This window comes from Geotrypetes seraphini, chromosome 15 (assembly GCF_902459505.1).
Source record: "Geotrypetes seraphini chromosome 15, aGeoSer1.1, whole genome shotgun sequence".
Classification (NCBI taxonomy): Eukaryota; Metazoa; Chordata; class Amphibia; order Gymnophiona; family Dermophiidae; genus Geotrypetes; species Geotrypetes seraphini.
This window is the reverse complement of record NC_047098.1, coordinates 37,189,889-37,204,378: the sequence shown is the minus strand read 5'-3', so window position 1 is coordinate 37,204,378 and position 14,490 is coordinate 37,189,889. Positions and strand designations below refer to the sequence as shown.

Here is a 14,490-nt window from a genome sequence, read left to right as displayed (position 1 = left end):
CAATCAATTCAGAAATACAAGCAAGCTTTAAATCATGCACTGTTGTCAAAAAAATTCTAAAAGGCAATTATTATGAGGAGTGTGTGGCGCAGTGGATGGAGCTACGGCCTCAGCACCCTGGGGTTGTGGGTTCAAACCCCATGCTGCTCCTTGTGACCCTGGGCAAGTCACTTAATCCTCCATAGCCCCAGGTACATTAGATAGATTGTGAGCCTGCCGGGACAGATAGGGAAAATGCTTGAGTACCTGATTGTAGAACCGCTTAGATAACCTTGATAGGCGGTATATAAAAACCTAATAAACCTGATGATAATAATAATAATAATAAACAACTATCAACCAAAATATACACTTTTGTGGAGAGGGATCACATCTGCCCTTCTCCAGGCCTCTGGTACCACTCCTTTCTTTAGAGAAGTATTGAAAAGGTCAGCTAGTGGAGTTGCCAGAAGTTCCCTAAGTTCATTCAGTACCCTCGGATGTACATCATCTAGTCCACTTTAGTTTAATTAGCTCCTCACAAGCACCACCCTCTGAAAATCAGTCAGGGTCTGCCACACCTCTACCCCTATTTGCATTTGTCTTCTGCAGTCCCGCTCCTGGCGCTTCAGCTGTGAACACAGAATAGAAATATTTGTTAAGCAATTCAGCCTTTTCTCTATCAGCTTCTACATAGAGAATGACACGGGGAAAAAATCTGTCCCCGTCACCGGCCCACCATCCTCTGCACCGCCCCGTCACCGCCGTTCCCTTCACCGCCCCGTCACCGTCACCGCCATCCCTTTCACCGCCCCGTCACCGCCACTGCCATCCCATTCACCGCCCCGTCACCGTCCCCGCTGCATCCATATAAGCCTTAGTACTGTAATATTTAGCTTATTCCTTTCTTATAAATCAAAGTTCCTGCTGCTGAACTAGAGAAAGAGATGTTCAGCTGGCAGGGCTTTGTTTATAAATTTTTATCAACACAACTAATATACTATTTTATCCTAAAGCAAAAAATAAATAAATAAATATAATTTTTTTTTCTACCTTTGTTGTCTGGTTTCTGCTTTCCACATCTTCTCATTGAATTCCTTCCATCCACTGTGTGTCTTCTCTCTGCGTCTTCCATTTGCTGTTACTGTGCCTCTCCCTTAACACCCCCCCCAATTGGTCTAGCACCCATCTTCTTCCCTCCGCTCCCACATAGTCTGGCATCTGTCTTCTTCCCACTCTGTCTTCCACATTTCCCTTGGGGGTCTGTTCCTCTCCACCCTCCTTCAATGTCTGTTCTATTCCTTTCCACCACCACCCTTCCCTCCCTCCTTTACCATCTGTTCCTTTCTACTACCCTTCAGCTCCTTTCGCGTGGCCTATCTACCTTCCTTCCTCTTATTTTCATGGCACGTTACAATGTAATTTGTGCAAGCCACTGGAGCCTGCAAGTTCGGTCCCTGTTCCATCCCCACAAACCATCTCGCTTCTGTGCTCCTATTTTCTCCATTTCTAATATCTCTCCTATGTATCTGTCATTGCCCCCCCTGTGTCCATATACCATCCCCATGGCATGTCCCCTTTATGTCTCTGTCCCTATGCCCCATGCACATAATTTCCCCTCTTTCTGTTACCTTCCTGTGTCCAGATTTCCCCTATCTTCCTCTTCCATACCAGTGTGTCTCTTCTTTTCAACCCCATCTAGCTTTTTTCCCTCTTTCTTCCCCCCCCCCCCTTGCTTCTAGCATCTGGCTCACCTGCCAGTCCTTCCCTTTCTTTCCTGCTGTGGGGTTTTCTTTCCGACTTCATCCCCTTGGCCCAGAATCCTTTTCCCTTTCATTCCCTCCTTCCAATTTGAGCCGGGAACACTAGCGATCGCACGGTCCCCGCAGCCACTACCTGCCTGCCCAATCGATCCTAGTGTTTAGCCAGCTCTCTCCCTTCTCCTCACCTTAGTTTATAGGTTTTCTTTTTCGGCGACCTGCACGCTTTCCCAAAGAGCCGCGCATGCGCGGCTGCTCAGTGTTCAATCTTCTGCTCTGCTGCAACTTCCTGTTTCCGGTTGCGTCAGAGCAGAAGATCGAAACTGAGCAGCAGCGGGTGCGCGGCTCTCTGATAGCGTGCGGGTCGCCGAAAAAGAAAATCTACAAACTAAGGTGAGGAGAAGGGAGAGAGCTGGCTAAACACTAGAATCGATTGGGCAGGCGGGTGTGAGCTGCGGGGACTGCGCGATCCTTCATGCCTCACTGCGGGGACAAGACCATTCACCGCCCCGCGGGCGGTGAATGGCCTTGTCCCCGTCGCCGCAGCGACTGCTAGTTTTCTTCCCCGTTTTCGGCGGGTGACCCGCGGCTAAAATGCGGTGGCCGCGGGTAAACCGCCACCGTGTCATTCTCTACTTCTACATACAATATTTCTCCCCTTCACCCTTTGAGTCTCACAGTGTCACTTTTGCACTTCTTCCTATCACTAATATAACAAAAAAATGTCTTGATCCCCAGTTTTACCATGTCAGCTATTCTTATTTGCTTCTTTGCTTTCCTGACTACTCAACCAGCCTCTCTTAACTTTTCCAGATATTTTGCCTGACATCTTCTTTCTGCGATCTTTTGTAGTTTACAAAAGCTAACCTCTTTTTCCTTACCTGCTTATGCCCAAATTTGCACATGCAGTTTTAAGCACCATTTATAGATTTAGGATGATACTACCACTACTAATCATTTATATAGCGCTACTATGCATTCACATCAAAACATTACTATGCATGTACATCAAAACACAGAAGAGACAGTCCCTGCTCAAAAGAAATTACAATCTAGTCAAGACAGGCAAACTGGACAAGAAGGTGCATCAATACACAGTGCTCATGTGAAAGAATTACAGAGGGAATGATAAGATAGATATTTGTGCTTAAAAGGAGTGTTGGAGTTTGGAATTGAAAGCATCTTCAAAGAAGTGGGTTTTGAGTCTGGATTTGAATACTGCAAGAGCCTGATTCTGATGTATTGAGTCAGGCAATTTGTTCCAGACATACGGTGCAGCAAGGTAGAGATCTGATGAGCGAAGTGCCTGTGGGGGGGGGGAGAGGAGTGTTACTGAGGAGTTATGGAACAAATACACTTGTAGGTCAGTAAGAGAAGTTTGAACTGTATGTGGAAACGGATAAGGAGCCAATGAAATGACCTGAGGAAAGGGATAATATGGGCATAGCAACATAGATGGAATATGTGGCATTCAGCAGAGTTCTGAACAGATTGAAAGGGTGAGAGATGGTTTAGTGGAAGACAGTGAGAAGCAAGTTGCAATAGGATAGTGTAGAGGCCAAGTCTTGCCAAATTTTCTTTGAATTTAAAAGCTAGTGGCTCAGGCCACCCTTTTCTCCTCCCCATTTTCTCCACTGGAATTAAGGAACTGGGGCCAGAGAGGAGAGGTCAGCTCCCTTTGGGTGTGATTTAGTATGGTATAGATTTAGTATAATTTAACATAAAGCTTACAATTTTGTTAACAGAATAACAGTGGTAAAAAGGCCAAATATAAACATAAATACAATGAATGAAGTAAAGTGAAAATTGGTAAGTTGAAATTAAATAGGATTACCATGAAACAATTCAAAAATATACTTATTAACAGCATTGAAATTCAAATAAGAGGGATATAATACATACTAAAAGGGAGACACAATACTTATTAAACATCTAATAAGCACAAATCAGAACATTCAAATAACATAGATATGATGCTAATGTTTTTCTATAATCCAGCTTATCCTGTGGTTGTGGGGCCAAATACGGATATCAGTTGAGAACAAGATAGGTGGTACAGCATGCTTTGGGATAAACAGATGGGAGCCTGTAATCAAAGCAAGTTGTTTATATAGTTAAACAAGGAATAAGGAACTGATTTAGTCAGTGTATGTGGCAAGCTAGACTTGGTGCATAATGAGTGCATAGTCAATCGTGTCTTTGACCAGAGGGCCGCTGCATGAGCTGACTGCTGCGCACGATGGACCACAGGTCTGACCCAGCAGCAGCAATTCTTAGGTTCTTATTAAAGGCTTGGGTGAAGAGCCAGTCTTTCACCTGCTTTTTTAAATAGAGGTAGAGTTAGATGTAGCTACTCTGGGAGTAAATTCCAGAGTATGGGGACTACTCCTGAGAAGGCTTACTGCCAAGTATCACATTGTTCAATTTCTTTTGATGAGGGTACAGATAGTGATGCTACTTGAGAGATCCTCAGATGTCTCAGCGGTGTATAAAGGGTTAGCTTGTTCTTTAAATATTCTGGCCCATTTTGTTTGACGTCCTTGAAAATCAAATATACATAGAAACATAAAAGATGACGGCAGAAAAGGGCTACAGCCCATTAAGTCTGCCCACTCTGCTTACCCACCCCCTGTCTATGCCCTAATGACCCAATTTCCTTATCTTGACCCAGTGATTTAAATTTAGCCCTGTAAGGTACTGGTAGCCAGTGTAGTTTATGCAGAAAGGGTGTGATATGGCCGCACCTCATGCAGCCTTCTATCGGTTGTGCTGCAGCATTGTGAATTAGTTGCAGCTGATGCAAACTCTTTTTGGTTAGACCAATATATAGGGCATTGCAGTAGTCTAGTTGTGATGTTATGACATGGGCCACTGTGGTCAGACTTGTTTTTTTCAATATATGGAGAGAGATTTCATAGCTGATAATACAGAAAATAGATGATTCAGAAATTTTTTTAAGATAGTTTGAATTTGCAGGATCGGAGTGCGTGATGAGTGTAGCAATATCCTGAGATTCCTGACCTGTGATTTTAAGGGGGGTTCATACTTCCCAAAATATATTTTGTAGTCAGGTATTGTCCATTTGTATTAGGAACCCAAAGAATCTCTATTTTGCTTGGGTTCAGGCAGAGTTTGCCCATTCCTGAGTTGCAGTTAGACAGGCAGGCAGTTTAATCAAATCTGTGGGTAGATCTTGTTCATTGGGTATGAGTAGTTGCACATTGTTGGCATAGATATAGAATTTTGTGTCCATTGACCAAAGCAGCTTAGCCAGAGGCTTGAGGTAGATATTAAATAAGATAGGAAATGGTATGGACTCCTGTGGCACCCCACAGTTCAGTGCCAAAGTAAATAATGTGCTATTGCTGAACAGAACTGATTGATGTCTATCTGACAAATAGGATTTGAACCATGTAAATGCTGTGCCACAGATACCTGTTTCTGCCAGTCTTGTAAGCATGATACTGTGATTCACAGTGTCAAAGGCTGCTGAGAAATCCAGCAACACTAGTATCAAGACAGAGATCCTCTGTCACGATCTTCAAGAAGGGACACAAGAACTGTCTCTGTCCCGAACCATGGTCTGAAGCCAGATTGACATGGGTCTAGCTAATTCCTTTCAGTTAGGCAGTCATTGAGTTGAATGCAGACTGTCTATTTTATAAATTTTGCCAGGAAAGGAATGTTAGAGACTAGTCCGTAGTTTTTGAGCTTGTCCTCATCAAGGGAGCTCTTTTTCAGTCAAGGGCACATCACTCCTCTTTTTAGTGTTTGTTAGCAGCTGTCCTTCCACAAGTGAGGAGTTAACAATTTTAGTGGCCCCTTCAATGAGGCCTATGCTTGTTTGTTGTACTATCTTTGCTGGATTAGACAAGAGGGTAGGTTGTATGCCATAGGCCTTTCAGGGGTTTTTGCAAGAGCTTCCTTTGTGACCTGGTTGAATGAATCCCAGACGACTGTGCATGGTGGGTTGGAAAGAGTGTTCTCTTCATTAGCTGGTGGGAGCTTTGATGGGACTATCTATAGGTCTTGATGGAGATCTTTAATTTTGCAGGCAAAATATTTTGCAAAATTATTGCAGGTTAGTTGCAATTGGGAAGTCTGGTTCTGTTTTGGGGTTGGGGCTCTTTACTATTTTAAATAGTTGCTTGGTTGAATTTGTAGCTTGTTTGATATTTTCAGAGAAATATTATTTTATGGCTGTTAATGCCTGGCAGTTCATTGCCATGTGTTTCTTACAGTTGAGCTGGTCTTCATCTGGTCAAGATTTTCACCATTTTCTTTCCAGTTGATGTTCTTGAGGACCTGTAGTTCTTGGGAGAACCACGAGGAGCGTTTGTGTGTAGAGCATAGGACCTTCTTTAGAGGGGTCATTTTTTTCTAATGCAATTGTTAAGCATGTATTCCAGATATCAACCTGTTGTGACATTGTAGTAATCTTTTTCTCCACTAGGGGGTAGGACAAAGTCTCTAGGAAGTTGATAGCAGACTTTTCATGTCTACAATTTCCTTTCAAACTTTGGTTGGGCTCATTTTTTTAAATGTAGTCCTTAATAGAAAATGTAATTAGAAAATAATTATTCCATGATAGGGGTGTTATCTTGATGCCACCAGCCTTGTTTTTAAAGATTTCAACCCCTTTGCAGAACACTCAAGTTTAGGATATGGCCCTTTCCATGGGTTGGAGATTTGATCACCTGAGCGTATCCTAGAGCTGCCATCGTATCGGAAAAGGCAGCAGCAGTAGTGTCTGGAGTTTCAATGTGTAGGTTAGTCGCCCAGGATCAAAACCTAGGGTAACTCAGTCACCAGATTCAGTAGTTCTTATACAGATGATGCATTGTTGCGAGGTACTTTGTAGACTACTAGCAGCCACATTGGTTCCTTATCTCCCAGTTGAATAAGGAGGCATTCTTACTCAGACAGGTGGGAGGATGGAGATTCAATGCAATTTGATTGTCTCTCGGATCAGGACTGCTACTCCTGTACCCTGCTTCCCTTATCTTGATTGGTACAAGTTCGTGAATCCTGTGGGGCTCCTCTGCTTTCATCCAGCCAGGTCTCTTGTTATTCCCAAGACATCCAAGTGGTATTCACTGATGATGACATGGATCATAAGAGAATTTTTATTGGTTGATTTGGCATTTACTAGGCCCAAGTTTCCAAGTACTACTCTGTTAGTTGTAGCTGTAGTTTTATAGGCTGCTTGATGGCAGTAGGCAGGTATTTGTGTGGGTATAGTTAGATAGGTGTTTTGCATTATAAATAAATAATATCAAAGCATCACTCCATATATGTTTCAATATTTATGTGGACCATCAGAATGTGAGCAACTCATGAATAAGTCCTTTAAGTATACTTGCCCAGTTCCTCATAGCTCTTTTTTCCATTTTTCATTTCTTTAATTTCACTTTTCTGTTTTTCATATCATAATCTTGTTTTATATATATAACACAATTTCTTTTCTCTTAAGAATAAAGTATCCACTGTTACAGCTCCTGACAGTACTATGTTTCGCTAGATTGCTGCATCAGGGGAGCCACTGAATCAGAAGCCAAAGACTGGTCTCAATGACAAGACTGGAACACACAACAGGGAGTCGTGAGGACAAGATGTCAGAAGTCCAGCCAAGGGTGTATAGTTCAAAAGTCACTTTATTGATGAATATGTCACAATAACTTAAGGACTCTGAGTTATTGTGACATATTCATCAATAAAGTGACTTTTGAACTATACACCCTTGGCTGGACTTCTGACATCTTGTCCTCACGACTCCCTGTTGTGTGCATCAGCGGAGCACCATTCTGTGGGTAAAACATACTCATGAGCTAAGAAAACTATACAGTTAACAGAGCTGTTTCTTTGATATTATTGCACTCACTGTTTATATCCAAAATAAATTATGCAAATGCATTGATGATTGGTGCCATAAAACAAATAATTATGCAAATGCATTGATGATTGGTGCCATAAAACAAATTTTGTCTAAATTACAAACAATACAGAATGTTGCTCTTCAATTGGTTCATGGAAATGATTGGCATAACCATGTTACCCCCATTGTTGGTGCATAGTCATTGGTTACCTGTTTATTATCATATTAGATTTAAACTGTTGATGATTATATGTAAAGCTTTACATCTAGGTTTGCCAGTTACCCTTTCTAAATTAATAAAATCATATACACCTTTTTGAGAATTACGCTTCACTCAGGCTTCTCTCCTTAAAGTCCCAGAAGTTAAATATGCAAAATTGGAAAGTACACAAAAAGGTGACTTTTTCATGTCGCACCAGTTATGTGGAATTCCCTTCCACAAGACCTAAGGGAAGAACTATCTTTTTCTCAATTTCAAAAGCATTTAAAGGCTTGTTTGATTCATCAGGCCTATGGGACTGTTCTTGAGGAAGGCTGAATGGATGTTGTAAAAATGAAGAGCATTGTTTTGGTAGTATTGAGGAGGCTGAAGTCTTTTATAGCAGATTTCTCAACACGTGGTACACGTACCCTTGGAGGCATGCGAGCCGCTCATTGGGGGTACGCACTGCGCGGGTCTCCCACCTTCGTAAGCTCTCCCATGCTCTCCTTCCTGCCCACCCACCTCCGCTGAAGCGCTGGCGGCGTAGGGATCCTATACCCTCCTTCCTGCATTCCCACACAGTGATGCGTTGCGGTCAGCAGCTTTTGCATGCTACATGTGACTGACCCAGAAGTCTTATCTCTGACATTAGAGCTGATGTCAGAGGGAAGGCTTGTGAGTTAGCCACATGCAGCATGTAAGAGCCATTGCTCGCAACATATCCCTGTGCATCTGAAGGTAAGAAGGAGCAGCCAAACTGGACTGCCATGGATGGCGCATTGTAGAAAGTTAGAGAGAGGGGACATGATCATAGGACAAAGGGAGGAGCGGGGGGGTGGATTTGGGACAAAGGTTGGAAGGCAGGGAAGGGAGCACGAACTGGGGACGCAGAATGAAGAGAGGGGGCATAAACATGGGACACGTGAGGGAGGAAGGAAGCACTAACTTGGGAGAATTGTTGGGCATGAGGGTGTGAGTGAGAGGGAAAGAGATGGTGCACATGGAAAATTGTTGGGCGTAGAGAGGAGTAAGGTAGAGATGCATGAAGAAGAGAAGGATGAGAGGGGGAAATGTTGGATATGGTGGTGGAGAGGGAACTGAGGGACAGATTGAAGGGGATGCAAGAGGGAGGAATGTTGGATATAGTGATGGAGGGAGAGATGTGTCATAGTGCTGGAGAGGCGTTATAGAAGAAGAAATGGGCATGGGGCTGGTGGTCAGTGGTGAAAAATGCTGCACATGATCTGGGGAATGAAAGAAGGAGAAATGTTGGATGAGGCAGTAGAGGGGGTGGGACAGATGCACCCTGGATCTCTCTTTCCCCACTCCCTTTGCAGCAAGGGAGGGAATGAGAGAAAGACAGATGGACAGTGAGAGAGAGAGGGAGACATGTTGCCAAAAGGAGTGAAGGAGAGAGGAAAAAAAGTTGGAGGGACAGAGAGAGATGTTGGTTAGGGAAGGGAATGAGGTCCGGAAGAGATGAAATGTGCAGGAGGCAGAAAGAAATATTGGATGCACAGTCAGAAGGAAGTGCAACCAGAAACTCATGAAATCACCAGACAACAAAGGTGGGGAAAATGATTTTATTTTCAATTTAGCAATCAAAATGTGTCATTTTTGAGAATTTATATCTACTGTCTATATTTTGCACTATATTTGTCTATTTTTCTATAGTTGTTACTGAGGTGACATTGCATATTTTAAAGTCATGACCTCTTAGAAAAAAAAAAGATGAATATAAATGATCAACATTTTCTCTGTGTACAGTGTGCTTTGTGTTTTTTTTAAATTTTGTGGTTACCATTATATATTGATAAGGTGTGTGTATATGAAAAATGAATGGAAGAAATTGCATCATAATTAGTACTATTATTATGGGGTAAGGGATGGAGCTTGGGCGGGGTTCTTTGTTGATATTTGTTAGACTTGAGGGGTACTTGATTTGAAAAAGTTGAGAAACTGTTTTATGGGGCTTTAGGTTTTATAGGGTTTTTATTGGGTATTTTTGGGGGTGGTTTTTGGATGGATCTTTATTTATATTATGGTTTTCCTTTCTTATTATAGGTTATTTTAATGTTGTAAACTACTGAAATTCTCTGTAAATAAACCTGTAGCCAAAAATGTTTTTCATAAGTCCACAGCTCCACATTTACTATAACTTCTGGTAAAGGCCATCTTACATCAATCTTCCTTCGCATGATCCTAACTTCCAACCAGATCACGCTAAGGAGAGCTAATCAAGTTCTTCATTCAGTCCCCTTGGACTGCTGTTTGTAATTTAAAGATCCATTTTTGTTCTTTAAAATTTAGTTTTCTCCCTAAATTTAGAGAGACTACTGAATTTTAAAGAACAAAAATGGATTTTTGAATTAAACAGTAGCCCCAAGAGAATTGAATGAAGAACTTGATTGGTTCTCCTGTGATCTGGTTGGAAGTTAGGATCATGTGACAGCTTTTATATAGAAAAGATGCCATGGCCATTTTGTAACTTAACACTAATGAAGGAAGATAGATGTAAGATGTCCTGTACTTTCATTAACATAGAATGCTGTTTTTCCAATAAAAGAAACTTTCTATGATTCCTGGTCTCTGTGTACTCCCCTCCTATACAGTTGTAACTGTTAGAATGAAATACAACCTTCCCAACAGGGTCTGGAAAGAACCCTGGAGCCAGCAATAGATGTATAAGCAAATAAAATATCTGACTTAAGTCCATTTGTTCAGACAGCTTCTCATCCTCCTCAGGCTTGTTTGGGACTTGGCTACCAGTTCGTGATCTTCTCTGTAGTAGCATCCCAAGTTCGCAGGCAGTCCTGGAGAAATTCTGGCACATCTCTGAAGCCAAAACTCCCCTTTGGGCAGAGACTATATTGTATGTGGTCCCAGAGGAACTCATTGCTTTCCTCGCTCCCCCCCAGGCTCAGGTGTGACAGTTAATTGTCTCTCCCTAGCTTTGAACTGACTTGAGTTTCTTCCCTTCCCTCTCCTAGTGAAAGAAGGTCTGGCTTTAAACTTTGTTTTCCTAGGCTTCTGGGGTCTCAGAGCCTGTCTCTTGGGCAAAACTGATGTGACAGAGAAAATAATGGGTCTGAGCTGCTTTTTCCAAAATTCATCTGAGGTGAAATGTGGCACTTCACATGGTATAATCCTTTGCTCCTGCACAGCATCCAGGATGCCTGAGGAATACGGACCAATATATTTGAGCACAAAAAAGGACAGAAGCATATGGAGTAGAGAATAAGCTCTAGATTACATGTCAAACACAAGGCTGAATCCAGCCCGCCTGGACGTTTTATGTGGCTCTTGGTGACTGTGTCACAGCATAGGACCGGCGTTAGTGGGTAGCAAACAGGGCAGCTGCCCTGGCCCTGAGGCTCTGGGGGGGCCCCTAGTGGGTCAGCATGTCCACTCCCTTCTAGCTGTACCGATCTGACATCTTTCTCTCCTGGTCTTGCAGATACATCCATTTTTGTTAGTTGAGGCTGCCATTCCTGGCATTGATTCTCAACTGCTACTTGCAGCTCCTCTCTGTGCTTTCCTTTTGCCACGATTCATCTAGGCAGAAACAGGAAGTTGCATCATTGGGAACTGACTGCAGTAGAAGGAAAGCACAGAAAGAGGGCCACATGCGGTGGTCCCCTGCAACAAAAATGGATTTGTCTGTAAGACTGAAGGTGAGGACGACGTCAGACCAGCGTGGATAGAAAGGGGAAGAAATGCTAGGCCAGGAAGCCCCTGAACCAGCTTCTTAAGTATAATGGGGGGGAGGATGGGGTGGGAGAGAGTGGAAGGTGAAGAACTTATGGTGCTGGAAACAGAAGGGAGAGAGAGAAAGATAGTGAGCAATGGTGCAGAGCAGGGATGGAAGGGGAGGAGAGGAGAAAGAGATATGATAGGCTGCAATGAGAGGAGAGAGAGCAGACCACAGGAAGAGGGGAGAAGGGAAGGAAGGAAATGGACCACGGGAAAGAGAAGGGAAGAAGGTGAGAGAGATATACCAGACTGTGGGAAGGAGAAGAGTGATACAAGATTAGGGGAAGGAGAATGGAAGGAGAGAGATGTCAGACCACAAAAAGAGGGAGGGAAGGAGAAGAGAGAGATTCCAGACCACAGTAGGGGAAAGGATAGAGATGCCAAACTGTGGGAAAGAGAGAAAAAACATGCCAGACTATAGGAAGGGAGAAAACAGAGATATCAGAACACAGGAGGGAGAGAGAGAGGGGGGAGATGGTGCACAGGGATGGGAGGAGTGGGGAAGGGAAATGAGATGGAAAAAATATTGTTTAGGATTCATGGGAATAGGGGAAAAGGAGGGAGGAGATGGTGCACCTATATAGAGAGGAGGGGAAGACATGGAAAAATAGATTGAGTAAGAAGCAGAAAAATGGAAGAAAGTTGAATGTTAAAGGTTAATGCCAAAGATGGATGTAGGGCAAAAAGTGAAGGAGAGAAAATCAGCAAATGGATAAGAAGGTCTTCAGAGTTAAGAGCACAGACAAAAGGAAGTGCAGCCAGAGACTGGGAAAAGATGATTCCAAAATAAAATCACCAGACAACAAAGGTAGAAAAATTATTTTCTTTTAAATTCAGTGATTGAAATGTGTTAGTTTTTTGAAAATTCACATCTGCTATCTATATTTTACACTGTTCAGGAAGAAATTCATTTGTTTCTATTTCTCTAGTGGTGTACTGCATGCGCTAGATGTGGTGTATTTAGATTGATTTTAGCAAAGCCTTTGATGGTATTCCACACAGATGTCTAATAAATAAACTGAGTGCCCTCGGGATGGGCCCCAAAGTGACGGATTGAGTTAGGAACTGGTTGAGTGGAAGATGACAGAGAGTAGTGGTCAATGGAGATCGCAATGAGGAACATGAGAACATAAGAAGAGCCATACTGGGTCAGATCAATGGTACATTTAACCCAGAATCCTCCTATTAAGACTCTTAATAAAAAAATTTGGCCCGCAGCTTAGCCTGTGTTTTAGATTTCAGTCCCTTATGTGATTGAGTTTGACACCTCTGCTCTAGATGATGAGGAAATGAATAAGTAGAATGTGACACATCTCAAATGACTCTCGCGGACAGGTTGGAGATGGGGGGAGGCAGGAATAACATGCGGTATGTACACATGAAGATTGAAGATATCACTCTATTTATATATGTGATTTTAATTGTTTTATTGTTGCAGTTGAACCCAATTAAAAACTTATAAAAAAAACATAAACCAGAAAAAGATAGCTTTCTCCCCTCTTACAGCTAAAGAGAGAGGTTTTTAATTCTGCTGTAGCCTTAACTCCTCCAGAAGCCGATTTCACAATTCTGAAACCACCACTGAAAAGGCCCAAGCTCTAAGTCTTATTGGCCTCATCTCCTTAACAGAGACTACCAAAGTGCATTGTGCTTTCTTTCCTAGGTGTTACAGCTATAGTGCTCCAATGTGTTGTCGTCCAATTACGCTGTAGCTCACATCCTTCAGCATCTAGTCACATAACTGGTAGCAGGAATGCTGCTAACTAACAAACTAGTAAAATAATGCCATGTTCTTTTTGGTGATGTGTCTTCTCTAAAAATAGAATTAATCTCTGGAATCTCACCTTCACCTCACTCTGACTCCAAGCATTTTTCCAGTTCTCTCCCCATCCCCTAAAAGAGTAATATTTTAGAAGTCACAGCTTTTCAGTCCTTTAGTTTTGTCTTGACTTTTGTGTATGTGTGTGTGTGTTGGAGGAAAGGGGCTAACTATTTATTTCTTTTGGGTTAGAAATTGTTGCACTTTGCTGTTGGTGTGTAAATGCATTCACAGCAGCATTTCTTTCTGCAGTTTGACTTATCTGACTGATCAGCAATGAACTTTGTTTTAGCTTTCATGTTTGTTTTCTGACAGGGTTAGTAGAGCATGGTCGCAACTGGGCAGCAATTGCCAAGATGGTGGGAACAAAAAGTGAGGCACAATGTAAAAATTTCTACTTTAACTATAAGAGACGACATAATTTGGACAATCTCCTTCAGCAGCACAAACAGAAGGTGAGAGACAAAACATCAAGTCTTGTTTTATATACCTAAGATTTACAGATGAAGGAAGGTATCTACTGAAGCCTCTGTGTCTTTGCCTGTATGTCTTAACTAGATTGTAAGCTCCATGGAAAAGTGACTCTCATATGTATGCCCTATTTTCAAATAATTTCTGGTGCTCAGTATTGCAGCAGGTCTTATTTCCCTTTACGTTCATTTGTTCTAATAAACATTTGCTGCAGATGTTTCCTCACATATTATTTATTCTAGGACAAGCAAGCAGAATATTCTCACATGTGGGTGATGTCATCCACAGACCTCGGTATGACCAGTGCAAAAGTGTACTGTCACTTTAAAAAAAAAAAAAAAAATTAAGTCTTGAGACTCCTGTACCGCGCCTTGCGCTGGTGCCTTCCCCCTGACATCGACTCATGGGACCATCAGTTCTCAGTTTTCAGAGGAGCTGAGAAGCTATGTTCTTTGGAGTTAGTCAAAAGCGCATCAAATTCTAGTTTTTTGTGCCTTCCCTTGTTTATTTTCTTCAGTATTTCATTTCGTTTCTCATTTTATTCTTCCTTATTCAAAGAATTTTAATTTTTTCTAATTTTCGTTTTTGGGACTTTGGCCTCGAACAAGCCAGTTTTCAGGCCAGAAGCATC

At 42.3% G+C, this 14,490-nt stretch overlaps 1 protein-coding gene across 12 annotated transcripts in view; it reads left to right on the top strand.

The window, feature by feature from the left end:
• The window catches only part of NCOR1 (nuclear receptor corepressor 1), a 509,406-nt gene that overhangs the window by 274,096 nt on the left and 220,820 nt on the right, over nucleotides 1–14,490 (top strand). For all 12 annotated transcript variants that reach the window (XM_033922034.1, XM_033922033.1, XM_033922035.1 and 9 more), the window contains one exon: nucleotides 13,704–13,843. In XM_033922034.1, coding sequence (XP_033777925.1) covers nucleotides 13,704–13,843 — 140 coding nt within the window. The remainder of the gene's footprint in view (nucleotides 1–13,703; nucleotides 13,844–14,490) is intronic.